The 26,083-nt window shown below is 41.7% G+C and overlaps 1 protein-coding gene across 4 annotated transcripts in view; it reads left to right on the top strand.

Moving 5' to 3' along the window:
* The first annotated feature begins 423 nt into the window (after positions 1-423).
* The window catches only part of ccdc149a (coiled-coil domain containing 149a), a 129,287-nt gene continuing 103,627 nt past the window's right edge, over positions 424-26,083 (top strand). For all 4 annotated transcript variants that reach the window (XM_048538463.2, XM_048538454.2, XM_048538448.2 and 1 more), the window contains exon 1: positions 424-575. In XM_048538463.2, the coding sequence (XP_048394420.1) occupies positions 453-575 (123 nt within the window). In that variant the 5' untranslated portion in view covers positions 424-452. The remainder of the gene's footprint in view (positions 576-26,083) is intronic.

The raw sequence follows: 26,083 nt of genomic DNA, 5'->3' as shown, positions 1-26,083 counted from the left end.
CTCAGAGGGAAACCCCCAGAAATCAGGGAGCCAAAAAATCAGAAGAATGGATGCAAAATGTGGAAACGCGTGAGAACTGGCAGCTTGGGCTGGAGGTTTTTGGTCAGAGTAAATTCAGGAGGGGACAGGAGGCTTTGGGAAAACTATACTACTTGATACTGTTGTTACATGAACAATAAAGGCAGATTTGCATGAATCTAAAATAATTTTATAGATTGGGGTGTCAGGAAGAATATAAGGCAATTCAATACGTTTTAAGGGCAAACATTATTTCTTCCTCTCCACATAAATAATAATTACCCAGGATCAAATGTACCGACATTGTAAGCACTGCTCAACGAGTCTCCTGAGGCAGCTTCGCTCCTGTTACCCCGTGTTGACCTGACGATGGGCTTGGTCTACACATGGAAGTGAGGTAGCACCGGGAGGAAGCGACTGCCCACGGTTCACTGATGCCAAACCTCGCGCCTAATTTTGTTTTGGTAACTCCATTTACCGTCTGCGTTCACACATATATTTGTAATAAGATGACTTCAAAGAGGAGCGAAGGCGAATGGCAGGGGTTAGTGAATGAGGTGAGTTTATATTGCAACAATCAATATCAACACAGTTCAGAGGAAATATCATCCATCCAGCCATATGTGGGGAATTAAATGAGACTAATACTTGCTCCTACTGCGACAGTCTCGCAGATACAAAATGTTTATAGATTTGATTTAGTGCGAAACGTGAGGGATTCGGGCATTAAGCCCAGAAACTATAAACAGTTGCCGGCTTCACTCTCAGCAGCTGTCAGCCCGAACAGAGAGCTGCACATCATGGTTGAGCCCGGGCGCGGAGCTCCAGCGGTGCACGGAGCTGCGGCCTCTCTGGTCCGAGTTCCCGGATCCGGTTCAGATCCTCCACGTCAGGATTACTGCTGCAGCCAGTGCGCATGAGCACAGGTGGAGTAGTGTCCCACTGATGCATATCAAGTACACAAGTTTTGAAAAAATATCCGACCCGTACCAGGCAACCAGCTAGAAACTGCTGCCCATTTCAAGCCCACCGACTCCCACAGCTACCGAGAATACACCTCCTCCCACCCACCCCCCTGCAAAAATTCCATCCCCTATTCCCAATTCCTTCGCCTCTGCCGCATCTGCTCTCAGGATGAGGCATTCCACTCCCGCACATCCCAGATGACTGCATTCTTCAAGGACCGCAACTTGCCCCCGCTGCCGCAGTGGTTGAGAACGCCCTTGACCGTGTCTCCCGCATTTCCTGCAACACATCCCTCACACCCCGCCCCCGCAATAACCGCCCTAAGAGAATCCCCCTCGTCCTCACATACCACCCCACAAACCTCCAGATACAACACATCATTCTCCGACACTTCCGCCATCTACAATCTGACACCACCACCCAAGACATTTTTCCATTCCCACCCTTGCCTACCTTCAAGAGAGACCACTCTCTCCGTGACTCCCTTGTCCACTCCACAATCCCCACCACACCCGGCACCATCCCCTGCAACCGCAGGAAGTGCTACACTTGCCCCCGCACCTCCTCCCTCACCTGCATCCCAGGCCCCAAGATGACTTTCCGTATTAAGCAGACGTTCACCTGCACGTCTGCCAATGTAGTATACTGTATCCACTGTACCCGGTGTGGCTTCCTCTACATTGGGGAAACCAAACGGAGGCTTGGGGACTGCTTTGCAGAACATCTCTGCTCGGTTCGCAATAAACAACTGCATCTCCCAGTCGCGTACCATTTTAACTCCCCCTCCCATTCCTTAGATGACATGTCCATCATGGGCCTCCTGCAGTGCCACAATGATGCCACCCGAAGATTGCAGGAACAGCAACTCATATTCCGCTTGGGAACCCTGCAGCCCAATGGAATCAATGTGCACTTCACCAGCTTCAAATCTCCCCCTCCCCCACTGCATCCCAAAACCAGCCCAGCTCGTCCCCTCCCCCCACTGCATCCCAAAACCAGCCCAGCTCATCCCCGCCTTCCTAACCTGTTCTTCCTCTCACCTATCCCCTCCTCTCACCTCAAGCCGCACCTCCATTTCCCACCTACCAACCTCATCCCGCCTCCTTGACCTCTCCGTCCTCCCCAGACTGACCTATCCCCTCCCCACCTATACTCTCCTCTCCACTTATCTTCTTTTCTATCCATCTTTGGTCCGCCTCTCCCTCTTCCCTATTTATTTCAGAACCCTCTCCCCCTCGCCCTTGTCTGATGACGGGTCTAGGCCTGAAACGTCAGCTTTTGTGCTCTTGAGATGCTGCTTGGCCTGCTGTGTTCATCCAGCTTCACAATTTGTTATCTTGGATTATCCAGCCATCTGCAGTTCCCATTATCTCCGACCCGTACCACTGCTGACTGTATGTACCATCATTGACTGGGGAAGAAAAACAAACAAAAGGCGTCGTTTGAATCGGCCAACCAATTGGCAGGACAGTTTGATTTCTTCCCCAACAACCCATCCTCTCCTGTTGACATGGGGGAAATATTTCCGCTGGCTCTCAGTTGGTGCTGTATTTTCTGAGTGCAACAGCAGGAACATCCATAAGGACAAGTGGAGGACGGTGAAGCTTATCCTTCCCGACTTTCCAACATCCTTCATTTTACATAAAGAAAATAAACTTCCAAAGTCAAGCGTTTTTTAAACAAAATGTCTAAATTTAAAGCTTCGAATTTGCAGCTGTTCAAAGGTTGGATAGCTGGCATTTGAAATCAGAAATTTTGCAACATGTAACTAATTGGTAGCTGATGCTCGTCTTAAAGCGTGATAAGATGGTCTTGCAATAACTAATAAAGGCACAGGCACAATTTGTTATAATAAAGTGTGAAGCTGGATGAACACAGCAGGCCAAGCAGCATCTCAGGAGCCCAAAAGCTGACGTTTTGGGCCTAGAACCTTCATCAGAGAGGGGGATGGGGAGAGGGTTCAGGAATAAATAGGGACAGAGGGGGAGGCAGACCGAAGATGGAGAGAAAAGAAGATAGGTGGAGAGGAGAGTATAGGTGGGGAGGTAGGGAGGGGATAGGTCAGTCCAGGGAAGATGGACAGGTCAAGATGGTGGGATGAGGTTAGTAGGTAGGAAATGGAGGTGCAGCTTGGAGTGGGAGGAAGGGATGGGTGAGAGGAAGAACAGGTTAGGGAGGCAGAGACAGGCTGGGCTGGTTTTGGGATGCAGTGGGGGGAAGGGAAGAGCTGGGCTGGTTGTGTGGTGCAGTGGGAGGAGGGGACGAACTGGGCTGGTTTTGGGATGCGGTGGGGGAAGGGGAGATTTTGAAGCTGGTGAAGTCCACATTGATTCCATTGGGCCACAGGGTTCCCAAGCGGAATATGAGTTGCTGTTCCTGCAACCTTCGGGTGGCATCATTGTGGCACTGCAGGAGGCCCATGATGGACATGTCATCTAAAGAATGGGAGGGGGAGTTGAAATGGATCGCGACTGGGAGGTGCAGTTGTTTATTGCGAACCGAGCGGAAGTGTTCTGCAAAGCAGTCCCCAAGCCTCCGCTTGGTTTCCCCAATGTAGAGGAAGCCACACCGGGTACAATGGATACAGTATACCACATTGGCAGATGTGCAGGTGAACCTCTGCTTAATATGGAAAGTCATCTTGGGCCCTGGGATAGGGGTGAGGGAGGAGGTGTGGGGGCAAGTGTAGCATTTCTTGCGGTTGCAGGGGAAGGTGCTGGGTGTGGTGGGGTGGAGAGCAGTGTGGAGCGAACAAGGGAGTCACGGCGAGAGTGGTCTCTCCGGAAAGCAGACAGGGGTGGGGATGGAAAAATGTCTTGGGTGGTGGGGTCGGATTGTAGATGGCGGAAGTGTCGGAGGATGATGCGTTTGTACACAACTGTTACAAAATTATCATTGTTGAGAAAAGCAATTGATTGACTAGGTTCTCTTTGGCACAAACCCATGGAATCACTTGTTCACTGCATGACTGGTTTCGGTTACTCTCCACCACTAACAGCTGTTGCACATCAACATTTCATTTAAAACAAGTGAAGCTAATGATGCAAAATTACTAAGAGTTTCTGATAACAACAGATCAATTTCTGGACTGAAAATGTTAAATTATGAGGGCAGACTGCATAAATTAGGGTTGTATTCCCTGGAATGTTCTTGGGAAAAAAATGTCAAAACTTGCCTTTGTAAATATATCAGAGATAATGGGAACTGCAGATGCTGGAGAATCTGAGATAACAAAGTGTGAAGCTGGATGAATACAGCAGGCCAAACAGCATCTTAGAAGCACAAAAGCTGACGTTTCAGGCCTAGACCATTCATTGGAGAGGATTCTGAAATAAATAGGGAGAGAGGGGGCGGCGGACCGAAGATGGATAGAGGAGAAGATAGGTGGAGAGGAGAGTATAGGTGGGAGGTAGGGAGGGGATAGGTCAGTCCGGGGAGGACGGACAGGTTAAGGAGGCGGGATGAGGTTGGTAGGTGGGAAATGGAGGTGCGGCTTGAGGTGGGAGGAGGGGATAGGTGAGAGGAAGAACAGGTTAGGGAGGCGGGGATGAGCTGGGCTGGTTTTGGGATGCAGTGGGGGAAGGGGAGATTTTGAAGCTTGCGAAGTCCACACTGATACCATTGGGCTGCAGGGTTCCCAAGCGGAATATGAGTTGCTGTTCCTGCAGCCTTCAGGTACATGTCCATCCTGGGCCTCCTGCAGTGCCATAATGATGCCACCCGAAGGTTGCAGGAACAGCAACTCATATTCTGCTTGGGAACCCTGCAACCCAGTGGTATCAGTGTGGACTTTGCAAGCTTCAAAATCTCCCCCTCCCCCACTGCATCACCAAACCAGCCCAGCCTGTCTCTGCCTCCCTAACCTGTTCTTCCTCTCACCTATACCCTCCTCCCACCTCAAGCCGCACCTCCATTTCCTACCTACTAGCCTCATCCCGCCTCCTTGACCTGTCCGTCTTCCCTGGGCTGACCTATCCCCTGCCTACCTCCCCACCTACACTCTCCTCTCCACCTATCTTCTCCTCTATCCATCTTCGGTCTGCCTCTCCCTCTCTCCCTATTTGTTTCAGAACCTTCTCCCCATCCCCCTCTTTGATGAAGGGTTTAGGCCTGAAACATCAGCTTTTGTGCTCCTAAGATGCTGCTTGGCCTACTGTGTTCATCCAGTTTCACACTTTGTAATCTTTGTAAATATATCTGCTGCTGATGCAACATTATAAAAGTGTTAATCAGACAGAGCCATTCATAGCATCAGTAACAGAAGAATTGTCTCAAACTTGTAAAATTCCAGGGAATACAACCCTAATTCATGCAGTCTTGCAGTCTGCCCTCACAATTTAACATTTGCAGTCCAGAAATTGATCTGTTGTTATCAGAAACTGTTTGTAATTTTGCATATTGGCTTTAATTTTTTAAAATAAAATGATGATGAGCAACAGCTGTTGGTGGTGGAGAGTAACCGAAAAGAGTCATGCAGTGAACAAGTGATTCCATGAGCTCATGTCTAAGATAACCAGGTCAATCAATTGCTTTTCTCAACAATGATAATGTTGAAACAGTCGAGAGATATGGATGAGTTGTTAAAAGAAGAAATAAACATCCCTTGTGGAAAATTAATTATATATTTACTTAGGGTTGCTCAACATATTCTTCCCAGGCTTCGTCAACGAAAGGAACAGCATTGCTTTGGTCTCAGTTTGACTGAATAGAGTTCACAAGCATATAAAACTAAAGCATGTTCTGACTTTTCTATTAAGTATTTAATGACGTGTTTCCATTGTCTGTGACAAATTTGGTGTTAATGACTATTAATTGTTACAGTCATAGGCTTTTGGATGGTATAGAATGGCTTCACCACTGCTTACTCCATGAGGGCAAGGGGTTTGTCAATAATTTCCTCAAACTAGTTAGTTTGTTGTCAAAAATAGCTGTTGTTGGGTGTTGACATTATTAACGTTGCAGCTACATCTAGCTGTGTAATACCAGAAACATTCAGCATTTCAAGGAAGAAAGAAGTTGTCACTAATTGCCTCCAGCAGAACTGTTTTTATGCTACCTTGTATACTACATATCGTGATTTTGTGTCATTGAATCATAGCGATGTACAGCATGGAAATAGACCCTTAGGTCCAACTCATCCATGATGACCAGATATCTTATATAAATCTAGTCCCACTTGCCAGCATTTGGCCCATATCGCTCTGAACCGTTCCTATTCGTACACCCATCCAGATACCTTTTAAATGTTGTAATTGTACCAGCCTCCACCACTTCCTCTGGGTAATTCATTCCATATGTGCAGTACCCTCTGCATTGAAAAAGTTGCCCTTGAGGTGCCTTTTAAGTCTTTCCCCACTCACCTCAAACCTATGCCCTCTAGTTTTGGATTCCCCCAACTCAGGGAAAAGACCTTGTCTATTCATCCTATCCATGCCCCTCATGATTTTATAAATCTCCATAAACACCACCCCTCAGCCTCTAATGCTCCAGGTAAAATAGCCCCAGCCTATTCAGCTTCTCCCTATAACTCAAGCCCTCCAATCCTGGCAACATCCTTCTAAATCTTTTCTGAACCCTTTCAAGTTTCACAACATCCTCCTATGACAAGGAAACCAGAATTGCATGCAGAGTTCCAAAAGTGGCCTAAGCAATGCCTTATACAGCCACAACATGACCTCCCAACTCATTTACTCAGTACACTGACTAATAAAGTCAGGCGTACCAAATGCCTTCTTCACTAGCCTGTCTATCTGTGACTTCACTTTGAAACAACAATGAACGTGCACTCCAAGGTCTCTTCATTCAGCAACACTTCCCAGGACCTTACTATTAAGTGTGTAAGTCCTATCCCGATTTGCCTTTCCAAAATACAGCACCTCACATTTATCTAAATTAAACTCCATCTGCCACACCTCGGCCCATCTAATCCAGATCCCATTATACTCTCCGGTACCCCTCTTCACTGTCCACCAAATCTCTAATTTTGCTGTCATTTGCTTCTACTAACCATATCTCCTATGTTCACATCTAAATCACTTATATAAATGATGAAAAGCAGTGGACCTAGCACTGATCCTTCTGGCACATTGCTTGTCATAGGCCTCCAGTCTGAAAAGCAACTTTCCACCATCACCCTCTGTCTCCTGTCTTTGAGCTAGTTCAGTATCCAGATAGCTAGTTCTCTTCTATTCCATGTGATCCAACCTGGCTAACCAGTCTACCATGAGGAACCTTGTCGAATGCCTTACTGAAGTCCATATTGATCACATCCACTGCTCAGCTCTCATCAGTCCTCTTTGTTACTTCTTCAAAAACCTCAGTCAAGTTCATGAAACATGATTTCCCCTGCACAAAGCCTTGCTCTATCCCTAATCAGTCCTTGCCTTTCCAAATCTGTGTAAATCCTGTCCCTCTGGATTCCCTCCAACAACTTGCCAACCACTGATGTCAGGCTCCCTGGTCTATTGTTCCCTGGGTTTTCCTTACCACCTTTCCTAAATAATGATACCACATTATCCAATCTCCAGTCTTCCAGCACCTCATCTGTGGCTAACAATAATACAAGTATCTCGGGAGTCCAGCAATCTCCTCGCCAGCTTCCCATAGAGTTCTAGGGTACACCTAATCAGGCCCAGGGGATTTATCCACTTTTTTGCATTTTAAGCCATCCAGCACCACCACCTCCATTTTCAAGATGTCGTCATTTATTTCCCTGCGTTCTCTACTTTCTGTATCCTTCTCTACAGCAAACACTTGTGCAAAATACTTGTTTAGTATTGAAAATAGAATGCTGAACTTTGGCACACCTTTTGGTTTCCTATTAATGAAGCCTATTCAAATTGAATGTGAAAGATGTCTGAGAGCATAGTTTTGGGATGCATCTGTTAAAGAAGAACTTTGTTGTTTTGCTAGGCAATCTCTTAACATGTCAACAGCAGAATTTACAGCTGTGTTAGTAGAAGCAACAGCCAAACCTGAATATTGTCTCAGCAATAAGAATAAAAGGTGGCAGTTAGCAGATGCTGAAAAATTGATTCTTGTGAATTCATTTTCAAATTTCATCCCTTTCTGAAAGGCTTAATTCCTCTTGGCACACTGATCTTGGAGACTAGTACCTCGCCCTAAAGCACAGACGCTTGGACTTTCTTTTTTCTGACAGGGTAGTGATGAGTTGAAATTTCTGCTTAGCCAGTAAACCGCTCTCCAATGACTCCTGCTCTTTATCTATCAGAGATGATTTCATATCTAGGAAAGATCCCTGGCAGGATTCCTGCATCAGGATGCTGTTACTAGGCCTACTACGAGACATTTGGCCTAACGCCACTACTTCAGTAATACTGTCTCTTCGATGTTACAGTGAAAGAAGGTTAAAAGTGTCCCATATTGTGGAATGATTTGTGGAAGTTTAGTTGGGTCATGTTGAGAGTCAGTGGTTGGTGCCAATGGCAAATTTATGCCCAAAAGTGCCATGTTACTAAGTCATGCATTAAGTATTGCCTGCGTGGGCAGGGAAGAGAAGGTGAAACAAGAGTAAGATCAATGATAAAAGTCTTAAGTTATTATTTGACGATCAAGGGAGACCACACAGCTAATAATTATTCCTGAGTTAAACAGAGGTCTTTAATTTATGATCGATTTCCTGTGTGTAGTTTGATTTTATATAGGATAATCAAATAAAACAATACTAACAACTCACATTTTTAGTGCACCTACAACGGAGGAAAATGCCCGAAAGCACTTCACAGATGGGTTATCAAAAGTATCGACTCTAACTGAGCCATGTCAATAGACCATAGTTACCCAGGTTCAACCTGTTGGACTTAAAAGCAGGTGCTACTCTTATCTGTAACACCGGAAGCCTGATAAAATGCCCCAAGGTGTTTTACAGCACATTTAAACAGATTGTGAACCCATGCCATGTGACAAAATATTAATACAGATTGGCAAAGATGCAGGTATTAAAACGCTTCTTAAAGGAGGAGGTTGGTAGAAAGGCTGAGTGGTTTAGAACATAGAACATAGAAAAGTACAGCACAGTACAGGCCCTTCGGCCCACAATGTTGTGCCGTGGAATAATCCTAATCCAAAAATAAAATAACCTAACCTACATTTCCCTCAATTCACTGCTGTCCATGTGCATGTCCAGCAGTCGCTTAAATGTCACTAATGACTCCGCTTCCACGACTACCACTGGCAAACTATTCCCTGCTCTCACAACTCTCTGGGTGAAGAACCTCCCTCTGACGTCTCCTCTATACTTTCCTCCTAACACCTTAAAACTATGACCCCTCATGGCAGTCAATCCTGCCCTGGGGAAAAGTCTCTGGCTATCGACTCTATCCATGCCTCTCATTACCTTGTACACCTCGATCAGGTCACCTCTCTTCATCCTTCTCTCCAGAGAGAAAAGTCTGAGCTCAGTCAACCTCTCCTCGTAAGACAAGCCCTCCAGTCCAGGCAGCATCCTGGTAAACCTCCTTTGCACCCTCTCCAAAGCCTCCACATCTTTCCTATAATAGGCGACCAGAACTGGACACAATATTCCAGGTGTGGTCTCACCAGGGTTTTGTAGAGCTGCAGCATAACCTCGCGGCTCTTAAACTCGATCCCCCTGTTAATGAAAGCCAAAACACCATATGCTTTCTCAACAACCTTATCCACTTGAGTGGCAACTTTGAGGGAGCTATGTACTTGAACCCCAAGATCCCGCTGTTTCTCCACACTGCCGAGAATCCTGCCTTTAATGCTATATTCAGCATTTAAGTTCAACCTTCCAAAATGCATCACTTTGCATTTATCCAGGTTGAACTCCATCTGCTATTTCTCAGCCCAGCTCTGCATTCTGTCAATGTTTATAGAGGGAATTCCAGACTTAGGACATTGGCAAGTGAAACCATGTTTTCCATTGGTGGAGCAGTAACAATTGTGATGTTCAAGACACCAGAATTGGAAGATTACAGAGATCTTGGGATGAGAGCGCTATAAAACTGGAGTTTACAGAAATACAGAGGAGTGAGGTCATGTAGGGGTTTGAAAACAAGGATGAGAATTTTAAAAGCTAGGCCCTGCCAAAGAGGGAGCCAATGTGGTTTAGCAAGTATGGTGGCGATGGGTGAATGGACTTTGTCTGAGTAAAGACACGAGAGCAGAGTTTTGTTTTACCTTCGTTTTATGCAGTATGTAATATAGGCACTGGAAAGGACTGTGTTTGACTACTCAAGTCAGACAGCATTGGCATGAATGAAGAATGGAATTTAAAAGAAGTCCAATCAACCAATTCTGCCTGTGCTGGCTCTTTGAAGTATCTGTCTGATGAGTTGCATTCCCCTATCCTCTCTCCTGAGATCTGTAATTATTTTTCCCTTTAAACGTTTAACCAGTTCCCTATTGAAAGTTGCTGTTGGTAAGTCTCACAAATGCTTCAGGCAATGTACTGATTGTGTGATTTTCTTTTCCTCTTTTGACTCTGGTTCTTTTGCCAATTACTTTAATTTGTGTCCGTTGTTTACTTTGCTGGAAATATTTGCTTTTAATTGCTCTATCAAAAGTTTTCATTATTTGGAACACCACTGTCAGACCTACCCCTAAATTCTCTATTCAAAGGAAAACCGTCACAGCTTCATTCATCTTTGGGTGTAAGTGAAGACCCTTATCCCTGGTACTATTTAAAGTAAACTGACAAAGCCCCATTCATTCTGGCTGAAGTGACTCAAGACGCCAGCTATCGCCAACCAATGTCATGCTAGATTTATCATAACTGACTGACTGACTGCTTTTTGCGCTATCTCCTTTCCTGTCCCTGCAGAAATTCAGTACTTTTTAAATAACTTTCTTAATTTGTCTTGTAACTTTAGAAGATTTATATTCATGTGCCCCATATCTCTTTATTTATGTCATTCTCTCTTTAAATTATAGATATTTTCTTATCAGTCTGATCAGGTTAGGACACCCATCTGGAACAGGTGCGGCTTGAACCCAGCCTCCTGGCTCAGAGATAGGCACACTAGCACTGCTCTGAAGTGTCCTTAAATTTCAGCACCTGCTGTAGTGCAGTTTGAATCCATGCACCCAAAGCTAGGGATGTGAGATTACTAGCCCAATGACATATCACGACACTACTATTACCTCGTTGTTTAAATTATATCCTTTGGCTTTCATTGCCTCTCCTAATTCTTCCTCTGAGTTTGCAACACTTCATACTTGTGTAATGTATGCCGATTTCACCAATCTACTAATCCTGCTCAGATCTTCCTCACTGCGACATTTTTGTGTTTTGTGTCTTGTGTCATTCGCAGATGTTAAAATTAGTCATATATATTCAAATACAGGTTATCAACATATATCAAAGAGCAGTGTCAAAATACTGACTCATGAGGACATTACTCTATAATTCTCTCCATTCTCAAAGCAACTGTTCAACACTGTTTTCCACGCCCGTTGTCTTAATCAATGATGTCTCCACATTGCTGATGCACCATTAATCCTACAAAAGGCTTGTCATGTGGCTGTACCATGTATAATGTTGTACTTTATCCAGTTACTTTGGAATACCCATATACATACCAGCCTTCATTGAACATTTTCAATAATTATCAAGGAACTCGGTCAAATTAACAAAATACCATTTGCCTTTTCCAAACGTGTGTTGACTGATATTTATTAATTCATTCATTCACAAGTGAAAACTGATTATGATTCAACTTATTATGTGTAAATGTTGCCCCCATCATTGGTATTAGGAAGACTGACAGGTTCTTCCATTTTTTAATGGTTCTTTCAAAGTTTATGATTCTCTGATTCTTTGGCACTGCTCTTGATTCCAAGGAGGATTGGAAGATTATGACCAGAGCCTTCAATGACTCCAACCTTACTTCAACAGCCTATGATATATACTATCCAGAATGGGTAACTTCTATTTCCACTACTCCTTATTTATTTTTTAATTTGTGTATTTTTAGAAGGCTTTCTCTTTTTATTCAGTTAGTGGCAGCATCCTTTTCTTATTGAGTACAGACATAAATTACTCAATATGTATTTGGCCTTTACAAGAAGATCTCTGTTTTGGTAGCTGATTGGTGATGGGTACATAGCTTTGTTACAAATCATAAGAAGCATATATAAATGTTTTTTTTAAAAAGGAAAAGTTTAAAAGTAGTTTTGAAACAGACACAGAAGATGCTGGAGACACTCAGCAGGTCTGGTAGCGTATGTGGAGGGAGAAACAGAGTTAACCTTCAAGCTTGGTATGGCTCTTCTTCAGAACTGCTTGTTCCAGATTTCCAGAATCTGCAGTATTTTGCTTTTTTCAAAAATTGAAGTATTTTTGTTTTTTTTTCATGCGCGTATACGAAGAAAAATAAGTGCAAAAAGATTTATCAATATTTTCTGTTGTTAGTGGCTGGTCATTCAAAATTATAAAGGAGTGAGGGCAGAGCTGGCTGGACTGGACAGGAAAAGGAGTTTAGCAGCAAAGGCAATTGAAAAACGAGGTTCAAGAAAAGAGTTTATGGCCCACAATAAAGATGTATCCCAGTGAGAAAGAAGGATTCTATGAAGGAGATAAGGCAACCATGGTTAACCAGGGAAGTTAAGGATAGTATGAAAAGGAAAGAAAAAATACAATGTAGCAAAGATTAATGTTAAACCAGAGGTTTGGAAAAGTTTTGAAAATGAACAAAACAAAATCTGTTCTTGCTTTGGATGTGAGAGGTCCCGGGGTCAAATCCCGAATGAGCCCCATTTGGTGTGGTGCAGTGGCTTAGTGGTTAGCCCTGTTGCCTCACAGCACCAGGGACCCGGGTTTGATTCCACCCTCGGGTGACTGTCTGTGGAGTCTGCACATTCTCTCTGTGTATGCGTGGGTTTCCTCCGGGTGCTCCAGTTTCCTCCCACAGTCAAAGGATTTTTATAATTAGGTGGATTGGCAGTGCTCAATTGCCCATACTGTCTCGGATGGGAAGTGTAGGGAGATGGGTGTGGGTGGGATTCTCCTCAAAGTGTCGGTGTGGACTTGATAGGCCAAATGGCTTGTTTCTACACTGCAGGGATTCTATGATTCTAATTTAAAATAAAAGAGGAAGTAGATTAAAATTTGAGGGTATCTTTCAAATACCATCAAGACAGACAGCTACAGCTTGTTAAATATGTGAAACAGAGGAGGTTTGCCAAAGTGAACACAAGTTCTTTAGAGAATGAGACTGGAGAATTAATAATCGGAACTAGAAAATAGTAGAGGAGATAAATGCTTTGCATCATGCAACAGCATGTACTCCAACGCTACTAAATAGCAATGGGAAAAATGAAAAGTTGAAACAAATAGAATAACTATCACGAGAGAAAATGTACAATGTGGCTAAAGACCAAAAAGTCCCATGGACTTAATGGGATGCATCTCAAGATTTTAAAGGAAGCAATATCAAGATAGTGTGTGCACTGGGAGTAATCTTCCAAGAATCCTTAGATTCTGGAAGAGTCTCTGATGATTGAAAAACTGCCGATGTAACATTTTAATTAAAAAGGGAAGTAGACAAAAGCAGGAAACTATAGGCCAGTTGGCTTAACATCTGTTATTGACAAAATATTAGTGTATTTCAAAGAATGTAGCAGCAGAACATTTAGCATTTAACATGATATACCAAGCAGCCGAGCAGAATCAGCATGGCTTCATGAAGGGAGATCATGTCTGACAAATTTATTAGAATTCTTTGAGCACATGATAAGCAGGATAGATAAAGGGGAAGCTGTGGATGCAATGTACGTTAGGTTATTAATAAGATGAACCTATAGTGTTAGGATAGTATGTTATGGATAGAGGATTGGCTAACTAATAGAAGCCAGGAAGTTGTAATAAAGGAGGCATTTTCAGGAATGCAACCTGTAACTAGTGGAGTTCTGCAGGAATCATTACTGGACCTATAATTATTTGCAATATACTTTAATGACTTTGAGGAAAGTGAATGCACGTTAGCCAAGCTTACAGATTACACAAACATTGGTGGGAAGGCAAATCATAGAATCCCAACAGTGGGGAAGCAGACCATTCAGTCGGTGGAGTTCACACCACCCCTCAGAAGAGAATCCCACTCAGACCCACCTCTCTACCCTATCGCTGAAACCCTGTATTTTCCATGGCTAGTCCATCTAACCTGCACATCTTTGGACTGTGGGTGGAAATTGGAGCGCCCAGAGGAAATCCACGCAGACTCGGGGAGAATGTGCAAACTCCACATGGACAGTTTCCTGAGGCTGGAATTGAACCCAGGTCCCTGGCACTGTGAGCCACCATTCCACCTCAAATGGTGTGGATAACACAAAGAGTCAGTAGAGTGATATAGTTAGGTTAAGCATTTTGTCAAAGTGCTTGGTAGGTGGATTATTATATGGGAAAACATGAGTTTGTGCACTTTGACAGGATGAATGGAGGAGCAGAAAATTAAATAAATAGAAAAATATTGCAGAAAGCTACAGCACTGATGGATTCAGGAGCCCTTGTGCATAAATTGCCAAAAACTAACATGCATGTTCAGCAGATGATATAGAAGTCAAATCGAATATTGCCCTTTACTTTAAAGGGAATGGAGTATGATAATGGAGGAGCCTTGCTGAAACTATACAAGGCACTAGTTTGACCATGCATGGAATACTTCTAAGGGATGATTACTGGCATTGGAGGCAGTCTAGAGAAGATTGACTAGCCTGATTCTAGGTATGGAGGGGAGGATCAGCAGTTTGGGCCTGTATTCACTATAGTTTGGAAGAATGAGAAGCAAACTTATTGAAACATATAAGATTTTTAGTGAACTTAACAGGGTAGATGCAGAGAGATTGTTTCCTTTGTCGGAAGGCTTAGAGTACACAATCTCAGAGTAAGCAGTTGGTCATTTAAGACCGAAATGAGAAGGAATTTCTTCTCTAAGATGGTTGTGAATCTGTAGAATTCCTTACTACAGAACACTGCAGAGACTGGGTCATTCAAGGCTGAAATACTGAGTTTAATAAATTTCTATTCATTAAGGAAATCAAGGTTATGTGGGAAAGGCAGGAAAGCGGAGTTGAGGATTATCACATCAACCATGATCTGATGGAATGGTGTACTTCTGATCTAATGTCTTTTGGCCGTATAAAAGTTAAGAAGCTGCACTTTCTAGTCAGTGGACATCAAAACTATCAGCACATTTTACCGCTTACTGGCATTTTAATTTAGACTACCCCATGTGTTACATTTTTAAGAGTGAATTACAATATGTTGTCGGTCAGCAAACTAAAAGTGATATAGTTATTACTAGAAACATTTTATTCAGCTGTATTTTGATAAATAGTATTAAAAAATTGTCCTGGGAATAATAATTTTGCTATGCCAATGAAACTTTTTTTTATAAATCAAGATTGCTGTTTAAACATTTTAAATATCATTGTTGCGTAACTCCGAATATCATTCAGCAGTGTATGTATTGACTATTCTGTCTCTCAAATAGAGATTTTAAAAAAATTTCCAAAATTGTTAAGCACTATTCTTATTGCTTCCTAGAAATGCTTGAACAAGGATGCAATAGCTGACTTCCTTATTCAAATTATGATTGTTTGAAGAGGGTAAATGAAAATTCACTGGCTGAAGCTGAGAGAGATGGTCATTAGGACAGGATTGTGGTTACTTTTTGGCCTCGAGTGTTGCCCCCAGACTTATGCATAGCTTATACAGAATCTTAACTTAACGTAAATTTGATCAAAAATGTTCTTGCCGTTTCTGACCTGTGTGTCTCGGGAAACCACCTGACTGAGAAAAGTAGAAAATTGCTGATCTGAATACTTTGACCCATTACTGCAATTGGATTAAAACTGATACCTGCTGGAAATATCCTTTGTGCCTTTTGACTTCTTTTGTAAAGGACTGAAAAGTCCTGCCAATTAATCTTCCAACAATATATATGCTTAACCTCCAAGTGGACTTTACTTGGCTCTTCAGTTGGTGTGCCTACTTTCACTGGGTGAACTGACATGTTCTCTTTGGAGAAGTGGAAACTCCTCCTGTGAGTCTCTTCCCTTCTTAGTAGAGGAGGCCCATCCCAAGGACGGCCTCATGGAAAATTACAGGCAAAGTTTGGACTTAGTGCATCAGAGTTTTGGGCTAATTTTCGGTGTTTCTGCTGCATTCCTGCTGGACTTCTGGTGCAGTGGAATAGTTATGAATTTTGGACCATTTGTTTGTCTGTGAGAGTGCTGATCAGAAGTTTCACATGGATAAACTTCAATGGCATATTTGATTATAGAAATTTTTATTCTGAGCCCCCTCTTTAAATTTCTTGTAACCACTGATGCGTGTTAACTAATATTGACATAATTTGTAAGCATCAGATTTGAAGTAATTATTTTGCAACATTTTAAATGTGCCTTTTGAAGGAGTTTGACAATCCTCACTTGTGTTAGATTTCATGCATAATCCATACTTTGTTTAGTGTAATTCTGTGAGCTTGAAAGCAACACGTAAGAAGTAATTGTGTCGTAAGTTAATTAGCCTCGGCTATTGCTTGTGTGTTCCTTCAAGCCTGAAGTGATCGAGTATGGATAAAGATATCAACTGTTCTAACTAGATGAGTTTTGTGTGAACAGTGCAGAACTGCAACAATTTGCTAAATACATGAACATGGCCTTTATTATTACAGGGACTGTTACAACATACTAGCTGCAGGTCCGTATCCTACAGACTCCTTCTTAGACTAATTCCCCATGACACAGGGACTGGTCTCACTGCATTCCATCAAATATTCAGACCTCTCTCCAACCCTACCATGTCCAATACCCCCTCCCAGGTCTTTTATCCGTCATAATTATTATATTGTTATATACGCCATGCCTTTGACTTTACAAATTGAAATGATTTGAAGAGTTTCACTGTTTTCGCTGAATGAGTTCCCTCAGACTTTGGGGAATAAGTTTGTCGGGGAGAAGATGGTTGACTTGTACCGTTTTCCATTATGGACTGAGACCTGTAGTTCTATGTTGAATTGAAGGCTTTTTGATTATTTTTGGCTTTCTCCTTTTTCTTAACAATCAAATAATTGGTGAATCCAGCTTGTTCACTTCCTCAATCGTGTTACCTAGATATTAATTTTTCCTTGATATAGTATTCTTTAATGTTCTTAGGATTCTGCTTTAGAAGATGTGAAGTTCAGACATTTTGCCTTGACTTATTCCCTTCCTCATCACCTCAGCCCTCAATGGCAGTCTTGAATTCAGAAGTAAGCAAAAATTGCGCAGGATTATCCAGTGCCCCTCAAAACTGTCAAGCCGCTCTGAGATTCCAAGCATACCTATTGCATGCTGACGCATTGACTCCAAGTTTTGAAATTTGGTCTTGGAGGTCTACATACTGTAAAGAAGTTAATGAAAATATTGGATGTATCCATCATCCATGGTTAACTGGAAATGTTAAAGATAGTATCATACTTAAAGGAAAAGCATATGCTTGTACAAAGACAGATGGCAGCTGGTTTGGACAGAATGTTAGAAACAGCAAAGAATGACCAAGAAGCTAACAAAAAAAGGTAAAGAATAGAGAATAAAGAAAGCAAGCTTGAAATATAAAAATAGATCATAAGAATTCCCATAAATTTTAATGAAGAAAATAGTTTATAAAGTAAGCATTAGTCCTGTAGAAAGTCAGATAGGATGATTAATAATGGAATATATATAAGTAGTAGATGAATTAAACAGGTATTTTGTGTCCATTTCCACTATAGAGATGCAATTAAAATTTTATATGCAGCAATAAATTACAATATGGGAGGAAAAATGACCAGAGAAGTGATATTGAATAAATTGTCAGAGCTGTAGGCTGACCTGTGCCCAGATTCTGATGGACTTTGTCCTAAAGGTCTTTAAAAAAGTGGCTAATGAGATAATTGATACATTGGTTATAGATTCTCGAAACCCATTTGAATTGGGGACAATCCCATTTGGTTAGAAGATAAGGAATGCAACGACTTTATTCAAAAAGGGAGGGATACAAAAAAATTGAAACTACAGGCCAGTAGCTTAGCTTTCAACATTTTCTCTATCAGATGTTATTAATAAAAAAGTAATAACAGGGCACTTGGATAATTGCGAGGTAATCAGGCAGAGTCAACATGGTCGTGTGAAAGGGAAATCACGTTTGACCAATCAATTGAGGTTCTTCAAAGTGGGAGCACATGCTGTGGATGAGAGGAACCAGTGGATAACCAGAAGGCATTTTAAAGGTGCCACATCAAAGTCTATTGCAGAAATTAAAGGCGCTTTACATAGAGGGTAGCGTATCAGCATAGATGGACAACTGGTTTGCTAACAGGAAGCAGAGACTAGGTACAAATGTGGCATTTTCAGATTTGCATGATGTAGTGAGTAAAGTATCATGGGGATCAATGCTGATACCTCAACTGTTTACTACTCATTTAAATGACTCAGATGAAGAGATAGAACGTATACATGCCAGGCTTGCTGATGACACAAAGATAGGTAGGAAAATAAGTTGTGAAGAGGACACGGTTGGGGGGGGGGGGGGGGGTGTGCAAGAAAATCGATAGGTTAACTGGGTGGGTCAAGATATGACAAATAAAATATAATGTGGTAAAATAGGAAATTATCCATTTTGGCAGGAAGAATAAACATCAAACAAAAACAGAAATTGCTGGTAAAGCTCAGCAAATCTTGCAGCATCTGTGGAGAGAAATCAGAGTTAACATTTAGGGTCGAGGGAGCCTTAGATAATATTCTTCATTTTTATTCTAAATGGTAAGAAATGTAGATTCCTCAGATGTAGAGGGATTTGGGTGTCCTCGTGCATTAATTACAAAAGGATAGCACGCTGATATAGCAAGTAATTTGGGAAGCTAATGGAATATTATTAATTCTCGCAAGGAGAATTGAATACAACAGTATGGAGGTTTTGCTTCAGTATATAACGCACTGGTAAGATTGCATCTGGAGTATCATGAACAGTATTGGTCACCTTTTATTTAAGAAAGCCTATAAATGCATTGTTACCAGCTTAGGAAAGGTTTACTACACCAGAACCTGGAATTGGTGGGTTGTCTTATGAGAAAGCCTGAATAACCTAGGTTTGCATTTGCTGGCGTTTAGAAGTACAATAGGTGACTCGATTGAAATATGTAGGGTCCTGGCGGTTATTGTCAGAATAGTTGTGGGGAGAGTGTTTTCTCTTCTGGGAGAATCTAAGACTAAGGGTCATTTTTTTCAAATCACCGGTTATCCATTTAAAATAGAGATTTTCTCTGGTTGTGAGTCTGTCTGAAAAGGTGGTGGGATGAGAGTCCTTGCATGTTTTTTTAGGCAGAAATGCATGAGTTTTTATTAAGCAAGGGGATGAAGGTTTTACAGGGTTAGATGATGATGTAGATTTGAGTTTATAATCAGATCAGCCATGATCATATTGAATAGCAGAAAAGGCTCAAGGGGCTGAATGGCCTACCTGTTGTCTGATTTATATGTTTGTTTATGCATTTGTAATTTGAAATTTAAGTTATCTTTTATTTGCTATGGCATTGGAAACAATGGGGTGGAATATATTTGTTTCTTTGGAGAGAAGTGATCATTGTTAGTGATGACTCATTGCTGAAAGAAGTAGCAATTGGATTTAAAGTGGTTTCTATGAATTCAGCTGCAAATTTCAGCTGTGGGAAATTTCCAGATGATACATCCTTGCATCAGGAAGCGCAAAATTAGATTAAATAACCGATGGCGCCGAACCTCTTGGTAACCCCAGAAAAATAACTTTCAATCAAATTTATTTTGATACACAGTAATTTTAAATGCTCAGTGATTGGCTGATATTAAAAGGAATAAAATCTGACAGACTACTGGTATTGACTAAGGCATCGGAAAAGACTCTGGCAAACTCTGTCAACCTTGTACAGCCCTACTTACTGACATCTAGGGGCTTGTGCCAAAATTGGGGGAGACATTCCAGAGGATGAATCAAGAAAGAGCTTGTCAGTGACACCATCTGCATCCCTGCATATGTTCCATCCCACCAACAGGACAGAACAACAGGTGCCACAGCTACATACTGATGAGAAGGGTGTTGTTCTGCCAGCATTCAACATTGACTCTGGACTCTGTAAAAACTCATGGCATCTGGTCATGGGCAAGGAAACCTCTGGCTAATTGCCAAGTACATCAAGAGTGCAGGAGGACAGGTTAGGAGCAGCACCAGGCATACCTAAATATGAAGGGTCAACCTCGTGAACTATAACATGTGATTATTTACATGCCAAACAGTGTAAGCAGCATGCGATGAGTGAACCAAACTGCACAACCAACCGATCATATTTAATTCTGCCAGATCCAATGGTGAATGACGACAGACAATTAAGGAGGAGGTTCCATAAATACTTCCATCCACAATAATGGGGCAGTCCAGCATATCACTGCAAGAAACACAGGCAATGCATCTTCAGCCAGAAGTGCCAAGTGGATGGTTGATATTGGCCTTTTCTTGAGTTCACAGTTGTTGGACTTCAGCCAATTCAGTTCATCACACGTGACATTAAGAAAGATGAAAACATTAGAAACTGCATAGGCTATGGACCCTGACATAATTCTAGCAATAGTGCTGAAGACATGTACACTAGAACCAGCTGCACCCTGAGCCTTATCTGTTCCAGTACAGCTACAACACTGACATCTACCTGACAAGATGGAAAATTGCTTCAGCATGTCCTGTCCAAAATAAACAAGAAGAATTCAACCCACCCACTGACTGCCCCATCAATCTAATCTCAGTTATCAGCAAGGTAGATGGCAGGTGCTTTCAAGTGGTAAATATACAATAATAAACCTGTTATTCAGCTTGGGTTCTGCCAGGCTCACTGAGCTCCTCACCTCAGTACAACCTTGGTCCAACCAGGGAGAAAATAGCTGAATAGAAGAGTGAAAATGCGGGTGATTTCCCTTGACATGAAGGAAGCATTTGACCAAATGTAGCATCAAGGAGCCTGAGCAAAATTGGAATTGTTAGGAGTTGGGAAAAGCTCTCCACTAATTGACATCATACCTAGTAGGATGGTTGTGGTTTTAAGAAGCCAGTTGGCTCAGTCCCACATTATCACTGCGGGAGCTCCTCATGGTAATGTTCTGGGCCCCAATATTTTCGGCTACTTCACCAATGCCTACCCCTCCACATTCAGAACTGAAGATAATCATTGATGATTTGGCATTGTATGTATTTCCTCAGAGACTGAAGGAGTACTTATTTAAATGCAGCAAGATCTGGGCACCATTCAGGCTTAGGATGATAAGTGGCAAGGAACATGTCTGACATTCACATGCCAGCAATGTTGACTGCAATAGGAGACATTTTATCTATCTCTATTTGACATTCAATAGCATTACCGTTGCTGAATCTCCCACATCCTGTAGCTTATCATTGACCAGAACTTGAACTGGATTATCCATATAAATGCAGTGGCTCCAAAAGTAGGTCAGAGACTAGGAATATTGCACTGACTAACTCGCCTCCTGATTCACCCGAGCTCCCCACCATCTACGAGGAACAAATCAGAGCCCTGATGGAATACTTTCCAAATGCCTGGACAAATGCAGTTCCAACAAAACTCAAGAAGTTCAACACCATCCATGAAAAAACAGCCTACTTCATTGGCACCCCGTTTAAAATGTTCACTCCTTCAAATAGGAGGGTGGATCATATGCACATCTACAAAAGGCAGTGTAACAATTCACCAAGGCCCCTTCGACAGCACTCCAGGGAAAATAGTCCCAGCCTATTCAACCTCTCCCTTCAGCTCAAATCCTCCAAAACTGGAAACATGCTTGGAAATGTCTTCTGTACCCTTTCAAGTCATAGAGATATACAACACAGAAACAGACTCTTCACTTCAACTCATCCGTGCTGACCAGATATCCTAAAGAAATCTAGTCTCATTTGACAGCATTTGGCCCATATCCCTCTAAACCCATCCTATTCATATACCCACCCAGATGTCTTTTAAGTGTTGTAATTGTACCAGCATCCACCACTTCCTCTGACAGCCCATTCCATATATGCACTGTCCTCTCCGTGAAAGTTGCCAGTTAGATGCCTTTTAGATCTTTCCCCTCTCACCTTCAACCTATGCCCTCTAGTTTTGGACACTCCCACCACCTTAAACCTATGCCCTCTAGTTTTGGACACTCCCACCCTGGGTAAAAGACCTTGTCTGTTCACCCTATCCATGCTCCTCGTGGTTTTACAAACCTCTATAAGGTCACGCCTCAGCCTCCAACACTCCAGGGAAAATAGTTCCAGCCTATTCAGCCTCTCCCTACAGCTCAAACCCTCCAACCCTGGAAACATCCTTGGAAATGTCTTCTGAACCCTTTCAAGTTTCACAAGTCTTCCCTATAACTTCCAAACCCATGATCTTTGGCCCATAGAAAAATAGAGGCAGCAGAAATATGGGAACATCACAACCTGCAAGTTCCCTTCCAAGCTGCTCAGCATCCTAATTAGGAACCTTATTGCTATTCCTTCACTGATGCTGGGTCAAAATCCTGGAACTCGCTGTTTAGCAGTAGTATGGGTGCAGATACACCAAATCTACTGCACCAGTTCAAGAGGCAGTACACTAGCGTCTTCTCAAGGGAATGAAGGTGAGGGCTATAAATGCTGGTCTAGCCATTGTTGTCTACATGTCATGAATGAATAAAACAAAAACTGCCTCAAATTTTAATGAGGTGTAATAAATGAAAGTCAATTACAGATCTCTATAATAGAAGTGAATGCATGATGCAGTATTGATCAAATGAATGATAACTATATTACAAAAAAATGCATGAGCAGTATTGAAATTATTCAGTACCTTGTATGCATTACCATATAGTATATTATCTAGTCAGTCAAGCTTCGTAAGTATAGATTTTTTTTTCTGCTGTCATAGTCCTCTATTTAAATTAACTTTATGGCCGTGTAAAAATGGTAATGAGAATCTGTTACAGTGACTGGTCAACTAAATTGATGTTCATTTAGCAGAATGTTTTACTGTGTTTGAATAAAGAATTATGGATATCTAGGAGTGATTACAAAGCAGAAATCCCAGCAAGCACTTCTGACATTTAGTATTGTGCCATTTTTACTGTTCTGTTACCTACTAATAATAGAGAAAGGGTGCAAACATTCTCCATTCTTTTGGAATATGATAACTTAACAATAGTGATTCAACTACTCTCAGTTTATTAAGAATTAATAATCAAGAATTAATAATACAATCAAGAATTAATTAGCAAAAATTTAAAGCAGTATGCATAAATTATGTGGATTGTAAAATTAAACAAAGGAATTTATCCACATTTACATAACCAACTGTAAATGTAAAATCTCAAATGTTTGTCCTTTTCTGTACAAGGGCATTGCATGAAGTTCATTTAGTGAAGCCTTTTTCCCCTGTCCTGCACCCTCTCCTGGCTAGGGGTCTAACATTTGAAAAAAGCAAACATTGAAATAAATATTAAACAAACAGCTGTTGTTAACCCAGTACATCTAAATGCGGAGATAGTAGGAACTGCAGATGCTGGAGGATCTGACATAACAAGAGACTCTAGGCCCGAAACATCAGCCTTCCTGCTCCTCTGATGCTGCTTGGCCTGCTGTGTTCATCCAGCTCTACACCTTGTTATCTCACATCTAAATGCGGGACCTTTTGATGCGAAATCTTGGCACAAGATTTCCACTGTAACTGAAGCAGTGGAGTTTCATGTCAACCACAGTGGTCGAATAGTCACTCGTCATGGATTCATTAACTCAATGGGATAGTTTATTTAAATCAGTAAAACATATTATAAGTTATAAGGCAGCCGTTACAGCAATTGATTTTGATTTGTGCACCTAACAAAACAGATCAACTGCCAGGCACAGTTAGAGCATTTTATACACGCAGTAAGTGGAGCCATGAAAGGACAACTCTCTTAAAGGCATGTAAAACATGGAAGTCCCAGACAGATCAGCTCCTGATCTTGCAGGTAAGTTTCTATGGTGTATTTTAGGCAGCAGTCTTCAACCAAACTTTATGAAAGCACTGGTGTAGGAGGGTGGTGCACTTACGGAGGGTTTTCCACTTCATCAACATTGCTAGTCATGCACATTTATGGATCATGAGCAGGAGTAGCTTGTTTTGCCCCACAGTCTTGCCTCACCACTCAGATAAGATCATGGCTGATATGATTGTAACCTCAAATCCATATTTCCACCTATTGTGGATAACCTTTCAACCCCTTGCTTAACAAGAATCTAACTGAAAAAAAGCATTTATAGGTACTTAAAAGGGAAATATTTGGCTAAGATGAAGATGGACCCAACAAAAGCAGGGTCTAGAGAATTATAAAAGGGAGTAGAAAAATGGTAGCGAAGCTAAGTTATTACATTGTGCCTGTTTTCACAGAAGTATATACAAGAAATCTCCCAGATTTAGAGATCCAAATGACTAGGGAGAATAAGGAGGTGAAGAAATTATTAATAGTAAGACATTTGTACTGGAGAAATTAGTGCAAGTCAGTCTTTAGGACCTGATAGTTAACATCCCAGTGTGACTGTAGAGATCATATTCCAAAATTCCATGGATTTTGGAATGATACGTATAGAGTGGAAGCTTGCAAGTATCATCCCACTCTTAAGAAAGGAGCAAGGAAAAATTCAGGGAAATACCAACTCATCAGACCTAGACCATCAGTCAAGAAATTACTTGAACCCATCATAAAGGATGTGATAAATTGACACTTGGATAAAAATTATTTGATTGAATGTAGTCAGCACAGATTTATGGATGGAAAATTGTATTTTACAAACCTTTTGGAGTATTATACAGATGTCACCAACCAAATTGATAAAGAGAGTTGATGGATATTCTGTATTTGGGATTTTGGAAGGCTTTTAGTAAATTCCTCCACAAGAGGTTGTTTAGCAAGTTTAATGCATGTGGTATACAAAATAATGTACTCACATGGATTAATGATCGGCTAGCGGGTGAAAAGAATGTAAAAATAAATAGGTTATTCTTACCTTTGTGGGCTGTAACTGGTTGGACGCAGCAAGGATCAATACTTGGGCTGGTAGCAACTCACAATAACATGGGCACCAAATGTAAAATCTCCAAGTTTGCAGCTGGTACGATGCGAAGTGAGAACATGTGTTGTGAGTAAGAATGTTTTCGGGAAGATTTGATGAGGCTCATTGATCGGGCAGATGGAACATAATGTGGAAAAATGTAAGGTTTTCCACTTCAGTAGGAAGAGCAGATGTGCAGGCTATTTCTAAAATGATGAGAGTTTGGAAATTGTAAATATGCATAGGGTCTTGGCTGTCCTTGTTAACAAGTGTCAGCTTGCTGCACCTGTGCGTTAGCTCTCTATGAGGAAAGCCATTGGAATGCCGGACTTTATCGCAAGAGAATTTGAGTACACAAGTGGTGAAGTATTGTGATAGTTGTAGAGGAACTTGGTTAGATTGCATTTCATGTACTGTGTGGAGATTTGGTCTTCTCACCTCAGGAAAGATATTAGCGCCAAAAAAGGAGTACAACAAAGATTCACCAGACTTATTCCAAGAATAGTGGAACTATCCTATGAATAGAGATTGAGCATAGGAGGCTTGTATTTTCTAGAGCTTCTAAGAATGAAAGGTGATCTCATTGAAGCCGATAAAATACTTCAAGGGATGAACAGATCAGGTGGAGGTAGATTTCCCTCCTTGTTAAGAGTCTAGAACAAGGGGACACATTCTTTGGGATTCTCTACTTTGGGTGTGGAAGCTCAGGTCTTATATATTTATGAAGGAGAGGTTTGATACATTTTTGATTAATGGCATGAAAGGTCATGGGGATAGTGTGGATAAAAGACATCGAAATGTTTGATCAGCTGTATTAACTGGAAGAACAGGCTCAATGAGTCGAATGGCCTTCTCTTCTTCCTATTTACCTCTGCCTTATATTCAAGGAATTTGCTTCTAGCACCTTTCCAAAGACTCTTGACTCTCTGATATTAAAGGAATAGTCTAATCTAGCCATGTTGACTCTGCCTGATTAACTTGACCTCACCCAAGTGCCCTGTTAAACTTTGT

This window comes from Stegostoma tigrinum, chromosome 1 (assembly GCF_030684315.1).
Source record: "Stegostoma tigrinum isolate sSteTig4 chromosome 1, sSteTig4.hap1, whole genome shotgun sequence".
NCBI lineage: Eukaryota > Metazoa > Chordata > Chondrichthyes > Orectolobiformes > Stegostomatidae > Stegostoma > Stegostoma tigrinum.
The sequence above is the reverse complement of the archived record's forward strand: the minus strand, read 5'-3'. Positions and strand labels throughout refer to the sequence as shown.